The sequence below is a fragment of the Diachasmimorpha longicaudata genome, chromosome 3 (assembly GCF_034640455.1).
Source record: "Diachasmimorpha longicaudata isolate KC_UGA_2023 chromosome 3, iyDiaLong2, whole genome shotgun sequence".
Taxonomy (NCBI): Eukaryota; Metazoa; Arthropoda; class Insecta; order Hymenoptera; family Braconidae; genus Diachasmimorpha; species Diachasmimorpha longicaudata.
Window position 1 is genome coordinate 6,514,563 of NC_087227.1, and position 9,732 is coordinate 6,524,294.

A 9,732-nucleotide genomic window follows, 5' to 3' on the forward strand; every position below is an offset into this window, starting at 1 on the left:
CAAAATTTATGGAGATAATTATGTGACAGTAAATTGATGTTGATTTTTTTTCGTTCCAGTCACTGAGTACTGATTTATTGCACTTGTGGTGATACGGTACTATTGGTTGGACTAGAGTGTGATAATTAATTGGATTAATTTTTGTTTAATCGACGGGCTAATTGTGAGATTAATATAGTAGTGAAATGATGAACCTATCGATTATCAAATCATTTCTCATCAATTTGACTTTTCCAACGTCCTTTCGAATATTTCCGAATTGACGCGAGATAATGCAATTTTTCTCAAATTTTTTTTGCAATTTTCAATACGCCATCAAAGAAGTTCTCGTCAAACTTTCTCTATTTCTCTCGAGCTTCGATGGATTTATATGTTATGAGCCCAAACATTTGAGATTAGGGTGATCAAAGGATGATTCGACCCGTAACAATAAAAATCTCAAGGATCTCTCGCTCCTTAAAATAATCTGATTCTGAAGAAATGTCTACAGAGGCCTTTTGTACTTAAAGACCATTTAACCCCCAACTGAAAATCACAAAAGAGCTTCCTGAATAGTCCCACGTAATCCTGAAATAAAATCTACGATTCTCGATTCATCAATTCGCTGCCCAATTAATCGCCCAATCAACTATCCCATTAACGGAGGTTTCACGGATGGTCCTGCCGAATCATTATTTGCATACCAGTGACAAATAAAACCTCAAATTATTCGAATGACTCGTCGATTGCTACTTTGACGAAAAAACATTGTCAAATATAATTTATCTAATGTACTTTAATCATCAGCAGCAATTAATGACGATCAATACAGGCTCAGATAGTGGATGATTTAAGAAATTAATCATAAAGTCACAATTGCAGACAGTTAAATGTTGTTGGTGTCTGGTCGATTTAAGTTTTGGGCCTTTTCAATTTATACTGATGTCAGGTTTGTTTCAGGCGTATCTAGTGGACTTCTATGTTTACACGTCAAGGGTTTATCCTGGGGACTCACCGCCAACTCATATTGGGTTTAGCTACATTCTTCCCAGCACTCTCCAAGCAAGTGTAGGAATGCTGACGGTGCCTATCACTAGTACCAAGCACAGGCCAATTGGTGAGTACACTGATACTAAATATTTTCATGAAATTTCGAGTCTGCCTCGGTCTTTTTTTTCCCAAAATTCATTTTCAAAATGTTAGAAATTTCCTGGTATTTAAGTTCCGAAATATTTGACAATCTTTCGTCAGAAATTATTTATCTTCTTTGTATTGTTTAGGGCAATTGACTGTGGAGTACGTAGCTATTAAAGCGATTGCCGATTATCCCTGGGACATGAGTATCTCGTACGCCAAACACTGGGAACAAAGATGGTCAGGGCTGGACGTTGGCCATAGGGGATTGGGTACATCGTTTAAATGTGAAATGAAGAAGTGAGTATCTCAAAAATCATAAAAAAAACCCTGAGCATTTGTTCCGTCTACAACATTGAAAGCCATTTTCATTTCGTTGATTTCTGAAAGGGGTTGAAATGTATTGTTTACATTTTTTTTATTTTTATAGCTGTGCTAATGTCAGGGAAAATACAATGGCTTCGTTGAAAACAGCTGCTGATCACGGTGCGGATATGGTAGAATTCGATGTACAATTATCGAAGGACATGATACCCGTCATCTATCACGACTTCCACGTTTCCATTTCCTTAAAACGTAAAAAGCAAATCGATGCAATGGATATGCTTGAAATACCGGTGAAGGACCTCACATTAGAGCAGTTGCATCTTCTAAAAGTGAGTGAACCTGTCAGATAGCCATAAATATAGGGTTGGAGATGAATTAAATTATATCGTTTTATCAGTTCAGTACAGAAACGTGAGTTATGAAGTGTTCTGATACTTTTCACTCAACCCATTAGCTACGGAGAGTTTCGCGAAATGAAATAGAAAAAAAAATTATTTCATCCGACCTGGGCATCACGCATTCATACTTCATAGAATTTCGTCAGAATTATCAATGTTTATGAATATAATATAAATTTAACAGGATATTAGTTACCCTGATGACTCGATGGGTAAGGTGCTGCATCACTTTGATAACGATGAGCAAAGGGTTAAACTGGTGAGCTTACACACAGCTTGGGCAGACCACTAGGTCTACAATTGATTGAATTAAAATTTCAAATGAATCAGCCATTTATCGAACGCATGAGTCTTCTCTGAATTTTTCAGGTTCCATTAATCGATCAACTTTGGAAGATCAGTCATTGAGAACTGTAAAATTCAGTTAAATTATTCGATTGATGAGTCATGCAATCGATCAATTGAGTAATATACCAGTTGTGATTAATAATTTTTTACCCCCTCGTGTGAAGGATGAGTAAACAAAATTTTAATTCATGATTGATGAAAATCATTTGCTTGAATAGCAAATTCACGTAGAACTTATCACCAGTATCTGCCTAGTTTTTTGCATTTTTTTGCAAAACGTAATGAATAAAATTTCACATTTTTCGTGATTGTTTCTAAAAATAATCGACCCGTGCGTGTTCCTAAAAGTAATCGAAGTTTATTAATGTTTGTTAAAGAAAAGTTAACACCATAACAAATAGTCGTGAAATTTAAATTGACTGATTATTCATTAATTTATTTATTAGTTTTATATTGAATCGAAAAATTTTATCTAAATGTATTGTCTGTGATCCAATGATTATTGAGATACTTATTGACTGACGAGATGTGAAAAATAAATTATTCTATTATGTTTCACTACTTTGTTGCTGGAATAAATTATGAAAATGGCGGAATTTTCATACGCACAAATGATGGAAATTAACACAGTGAATTATTTTCAGGTTTATCATCTAGCGGAGGCACGAGAGAAGAATCCAAGGTTCTTCGACGAGGATCTCGAGGACCATCAGCCGTTCCCTACCCTTCAGGCTGTTCTCCAGGAGCTGGACATGCATGTTGGATGTAATATCGAGATCAAGTGGACGATGCAGCTGAAGGTAAATAACCTGAAGGTCCTAATAGATTTTTAGATCCCAGACCCAAGTGGAAACTTAAATTCAAAGAATTACAAAGCTCACATTCTTTGCAACTTCTCCGACAAAATTCACCAATGCGAATTTTATTATGCTTCCAGGACGGTACATTCGAGTTGAACCACCCCTTCGACCTGAACACCTACCTCGACATAATCCTCAAAGTGACTCTAGATCATGGAGGAGACAGGAAGATCGTCTTCTCCTCCTTCAATCCCGACATCTGCGCGATGATTCGCCTCAAGCAGAACAAATACCCAGTGGTCTTCCTCACTCAGGGGATAACCATGAAGTACCCCACGTACCACGATCCCAGATGCCAGACAATCCCTATGGCGATGCTTCACGCAATATCCGCTGACATTCTCGGTATAAATGTCCACACCGAGGACATTCTCCGAGACCCCTCTCACGTTCAGATTGTCAGGGACCGAGGGCTCATTATCTTCTGCTGGGGTGACGACAACAACGATAAAGCTACCATTCAACACCTCAAGAAGCTCGGTCTCCATGCTGTCATTTACGATAAAATAGACGAGTACAATCAGAAGGAGGTGAAGGAGTCGATTTTCTTGGTGGACGCCAGGGAGAATCAGAAGGCACTCATTGCTCTCGCTCAGTGCGTCGACAACCAGTCCCTACCACCTCCTGACAATATGGACAATGTCGGTAATTATGACAACCCGATAATTCTAAGTCCGAAGATTGGAAATATCTCGTCGCCTTCACTCGCTGAGGCCAGCATGTTCCCCAGGCTTGAACTGTCACCTGGGGAGAAGATCTCAGGAAACGAGTCGGATGAGGGCGAGATCAGGAGTTTGGCCAAAGATTTTAGCGAGTGTGCCAACTCTTTTGGACGACTTGGTGAGGGAGGGGGTGGCAGTGTGACGTGTGGAGATAATCAGGATAAGGATTGCCTTTGATGACGAGGATTCAGAGAACTGATGGCTTGTTTTTATCGGAGGGCTAGAGGTGAGGAGGCGGTTTAAAAATTTATAATTTTTTCGTTGTAATTGATACAATCATTTTCTTGATATGTTCAGGCGTAGAAATGATACATCTTATAAAAATTAGTTGAAAGTTTCTATCTGACTTTAGTCACTTCACTTCCTAGTTAATGGATTCTAGAAGAAGTAATTTTTGCATTCATGAGAGAGAGTATTTAATAATTGCAGCAAAGATCAAGTCTCCGAACGCTAATTTGATAATTTCGAAAATTGACTCCTCACCCTAGCCTGCAAACTAATTAAATAAATTAAAAAGATAATTGTTTTAAGAAAACTCCTAAATTTACCACTTTAGAGTCTGCGTTAAACTGTCCAGGATAATAATTATTGTGAATACAGAGGTTAATGATAACATTATGAGAGTTTAGTACAAAAATATTTCTATACACCTTCTATTATTATTCATCATCCCTCGGTGTTTTTCTGGCTCTTAATTGACTAATAATTTCGAGAAGAATTCACGAGAAAGACCATTATCGACGGAAGTTTCGTCACACTAACAAACATGTATTTTTCTAAAGGAATGAACAAACACTGGTATTTTATTTAAATGAACATTTTTCCGGTGTTTGATGAAATAGAACTCGCGATTGACAGCTTCCGTGTAATCAATTATCCAACATGAGTGGTTTAGAAACCTATTTTTATTGTTCATGCACGTGAATTGTCCCAGCAATCAATGTTTTGAATGAAATAGAAATGATTTTAACGGCAAAAAGTATGAATCTATTCTAGACATTTATTTATTTTTATTTTTCAAACTGAGTTTTAGTTTAGAGCTATTAATAATTTTAATATTATAATTTATTTTTATCAATGGAAAAAAAAATTACGATCTAGAGATTTAATTTAAACAAATGATTTTCTTGGTACCCGAATTATCTTATGACATTTTCTTAATTAATTTTCTCATCTAATATTTTTAATCGATGATGCCGATAATTTGGCAGAAGCCTATCTTCGATAATTTTACAATCCTCAAGGATAATTCTGTAGTGAAGTGGCAAAAACAGATGAATTTATAATTTACATTCAATTATTTCGGAAATATCTGAGGAATATCTCCATTTACAAGAAAAAATGTCAGTCACCAATTTAATTGTGTACTAAAATATGTTCCTTGACATATTCTCGGAAACCTGTTCTACTCCGAGGTATTCGCGAAATAAACAAATATATATGCGTTGAATAATTCAAGGACTCTTCTCTCAAGAGGCATCTCTGAATTTTTACCACTTCATTAGTCCAATCATGGAAATAATCCCGTAAAACTGACTGCATTCGTTGCTGGATTTGTTCGTTGGAAGTGTGACGAGTATCAATAATCACTAATGAGCGAAGGAATGATGAAAATATTGCTTGAACTTCGTTCATTCCGTTGAAAAAAGATTATTGTAATTTAGATTGATATTGAAAACAGTTAATCAACTGCTGATCATAATGTAATCAATGTTTTTTTAAAGTGTACCCATTAGTGCTGAATTTATAGCTCCTGATGAATCATGGATTAAGGAGATTGAATAAATTCATACGTTCAATTTGTATAATTACATTTTTTTATTCAACGATTTTTGTTGTACATCCTCGCTCTCAGAAATCTTTTCTCGGAAAATCCTGTGAGTATTATATCCATCAACAATCTTAATTAACAATGATTTGAGTAATATCAACATTGACTCATTTTTCTTCATTATGATTATCCATTGATTAAATAAAATGCTAATAATTTAGGTAAGTTGAATGAAGAACAAAGCTATGAATGATAATTAGCCCATTTTTCCATTAGTCTTATATTTTTCCTTGAATTCCCAAATTATTGGCGCAAGGAAAATTTTGGTAATTATGTGATCACCTGAATAACGATTGACATTGCCACTGAAAAGTGAAACAAACGATCAATGTCCACAAAATTATATGGACTTCTCATAAACATAGATTGAAACCATTCACATTCGATATGGACTTAATTAGCCCACGAGTTCTATAGTCATTGAATTCACAGATTCGCGGTATTCAATTGATAGTTGAAGTTTGATTGAAAAAATACAAAAAAAAGTAATTGATCCCAACAAAAGCGTTAATCACTCTTGTGGTTTACTTCTTGACAATTGAAACTGAACTAAGAACAAAAAAAGTTAATAGAAAGACCAAAAACATTCTCCAAGTAAAGAAATCCGATTCTATTGACAAAAATAGATGATTTCATAGAGATAACATAGAATTTCCTTGCGAAGTCGTCAGGTTTTTCTATACGTGAATTATCTTCTGTGAGAACGTTTTAGACGATGTCGAGGGTCGTCCACATTGGGACAAGGTTCCTCCAGGATTTCGTAGCTCCACAGCCCACACGTTTTGCAGAATGGAATCCTCCAGTATGTCACTGGACAATGTCGGAACTTGTGGCCAAACCCATGACACTTGAAGCACCACCAGGGATTGTACTTCCTGGGTGGACCTGAGCAAAGGAATTGACAACTACAGTAACTACTCACATACAAAATTTTATTTATCCCACAATCTCCCGAATGGTGGCTCTTCTAGGAACACCATAACATTCCAGAATCTCATTCAAAAGACGACGCACTGATAGCTGACAGCCAATGAGGTGTAATCCCCAAGCTTTTGCCGATGTATTCCTACCTGGAGGTCGACGCTTCTGAGACGAAACCTCTACAGTGTCCACCTCCTCTCCAAACTCATCATCAGTGACGTTGGGTGTTGATGGTGGTGTTGGGAATGACGCAGTTGCAATCATTTCCCTCGAGCTTTTTTCAAGAATCTGAAGCACCTGCTCCATAAGTTCCTCCTCTTCTTGTTCCTCCGGGTAGAGGAGACTTGTCTTGGAGGGCGTAGTCTGCCTGCTGGTAGGACAATGGTCACTAGACCCGCCACGTCGGGGAGTCATTTTGATTCACGAATTTATCCAATCGGTGGATAATGGTGTGGGAAAAACAGTTCACGCAATTTTATTCTCTGATCTCAATCGATCGATGAACTGGGAACTCCACAACGGGCGTATGAGCTACTGAATTACACTGGTTGAAATGAAAATCAATGATCGTCTCTAAGAATGTCCTTTTCATGCAGAAATTTCTCTTCTATCGCCAGGGGGTATTTACAACAGGACGACAGGAGAGGGAACATGTTTATCTCGAATTCTAGTGGGGTAGTTTTACGATGGGATTTGGAAATCGATAATAAGCCCTCATGAACAGAACAATGAATTCAGACCTTGATGATTAGAATCCCAAATAAGTCTCGAACGACCCGAAGCAATCAGTGTGTCAACAAATTGCTGATGACCGGTTGAAGTTTGAGTAACACTGACAAAAATGGCCGAAGGAAGAAGATCGTCAAGGCAGCACTGTCCATTTGACCCCTCTGTCTATTGCCCCTGGGATTGACTCAGTACAATGTTTTCTATTTGGATACGATTTTTCAAAATATATTACTTTGTATTTCACTTCAATTAGAAAAGGAATCACTCTCTGGTGTCCCTGTTCACAACACAAAGGAATTTCGTCTTCGGGTGTAAACATAGCTCTCGTCCCCCTTCAACGGCTCGCAACTATTTCGCAGTCGGCGTTTTGGACATAGATCGATTACACATAGAGATTTTTTTTAACAAAACCAAATTCACAGGGATATAATCGATCATGCCGAAGTGTAAATCAGTTTGTTCTTGTGTGCTTGAGCTGACCGTCCACAAGTATAGGACGAACCTGACAATTAAGAACCCTCAATCGAACGCCGTGCCTCTCGTCGCTCCAATGGAAGGTAAATAAATTTTGCCAATTTACTGTAAATCTCGTTGAACATTGACAAAAAAGGCTATTTGACAATGTTCTTAAACTTTTCCAGTTTTGCTTCTAAACGGAAGTTTTGGAATTATCCGATTGGAGATTCTAATTTTGCTTGGAAATGCTGTAACTGATCTAAAACGTGAAAACAACAAATTGAGTTCTCTCTTAGAAAATAAAAGGAATGTGCAGCTAAAGTTATTCTGTGAAATGGTAGATATTACCAGAGACAAAGTCTGTCAAAATTCAACTCCATCGATCTACTCATTCTTTCTCAATTGTCAATTACAAAGGAACTATATAGCCAAATGTTAATATATTGACTTCTTGAATGATTTATCACAATTTCTCCATTTCTAGTGGTTGTGAATTACATGCAGTCGACGTCTGTTCAATTGGACTTTCGACTGCTCGCGCAGGAACCTTTTGTATCCGTTTCAACGCTCTACCAGCGGGACGCCACCCCTAATCTTCACGTCACCAGTCGAGGCCATGAACCGAATGTCACAGAGGTTCCCGAAGATAGCATTACGCCGAAGGTGATGTTCGCCTTCGAAAGTAAGGGAATTTCGTCCTCGTCTAGCACAGGAAGTATATTCAGCCATGACTCACAACGGGATAGACACTCGAAGCACATTATTCGATGTAAGCATGTGGACTTATATTTTTTTGTAATTATTAACAATTGTGAATATTATTGAAAAGACGTGGGGATTTGGATATAGCAATGATAGATCTTTTGTAGGTAAATCAAAGGACTAGATTGCGAGGGTTCAGTGGATCGCATGTGTTATGATGATTTTGATCTGTAGATCCAATTTTGGTTGTTTCTCAACACTTTCATAACTATCGAGCAGACTTTTCAATGCCATGTTTGCCTCTATCTGTGCACTACTACTATTGTACTATTGTTTCTATTAATTGCAGTTTCAATACAGCAAACCCACGGGGCGTCCGCTCTGACTGGTAGGATGACTTATGACGATCACATATTGACGGTAATAAATGCGCTGCCAGTGTTCCTTTACGACCAATACCGGTACATGTCACCAGGCATCAAAATTTCGACACACGACTACCTGGATCGCGAAACAACAGTTCTCCACAGGATTCCATACCCTAACTTCCGACTTTGTGCTAACTGAGAATATTTTCTTACTATTGATCGCAAATTGCCAATAGTCAGGTTTTGACGACTGTAGAACTCCTGCATAATTCTTAAAAGTTTTTTTTTTATAAATTCTATAACATTTCTATAGGAACCTCATATCCATAGTCTGATTTTTTGCTTCTATTTTGGTTGTATAAGTGCACAAATCTGGATATGCATTTTATGATACAGAAAGCTGGGCTAAGGACCCCTTTTTTAACGAACATTTTTAGACAGAATAAGTTATAGATCTGATGTTAATATTTTTACTAATTTATTTGTTATGTGCTTGTGATAAAATCATTCTGTCCATGAAACAATATTTTTATAAAATAAATTATCCGGCAATTTTACTGTTTGTTTAAAATAATAACAGGATTCTCCACCCATCCATCCACGAGGTCACACATTAATCCATGTGTCTAGCTCTCAGGATACAACCCTGGTGATTGTAGGAATTTTTTCAATCACGAAGCTCGAACGGGAATTTTTATTCAGGAGCAGACAGGCCAGGTTGACTGAATGGTATGAAACAGTACTTCTTAAAACTCATTTATTAAATTGCTATACACTTACAATTAATAAACCAAAAAGTTAATTTAGAAAAAAATAAATTCATCAGCCATTAGTGGCAATCGCACTACCAAGTTCTTCATTCAGAAAATTCATTATCAAGTTACTTTCCAAGAATGATCATTTCACTCACTATCACTTTTATCACTTAACGATAGATAATCGAACAATAGACGATTA

General features: G+C 37.0%; 1 protein-coding gene across 5 annotated transcripts in view; it reads left to right on the forward strand.

Annotated features, from left to right (window-relative positions):
* Positions 1-9,332, forward strand: part of LOC135160400 (glycerophosphocholine phosphodiesterase GPCPD1-like) — a 17,099-nt gene extending 7,767 nt beyond the window's left edge. For 4 of the 5 annotated variants that reach the window (XM_064116907.1, XM_064116908.1, XM_064116906.1 and 1 more), the window contains 8 exons: positions 940-1,096; positions 1,260-1,413; positions 1,544-1,769; positions 2,023-2,097; positions 2,831-2,986; positions 3,124-7,806; positions 8,190-8,474; positions 8,757-9,332. In XM_064116907.1, the coding sequence (XP_063972977.1) occupies positions 940-1,096; positions 1,260-1,413; positions 1,544-1,769; positions 2,023-2,097; positions 2,831-2,986; positions 3,124-3,945 (1,590 nt within the window). In that variant the 3' untranslated portion in view covers positions 3,946-7,806; positions 8,190-8,474; positions 8,757-9,332. The remainder of the gene's footprint in view (positions 1-939; positions 1,097-1,259; positions 1,414-1,543; positions 1,770-2,022; positions 2,098-2,830; positions 2,987-3,123; positions 7,807-8,189; positions 8,475-8,756) is intronic. The other variant, XM_064116910.1, reaches the window with a different exon arrangement.
* Positions 9,333-9,732: the final 400 nt, after the last annotated feature.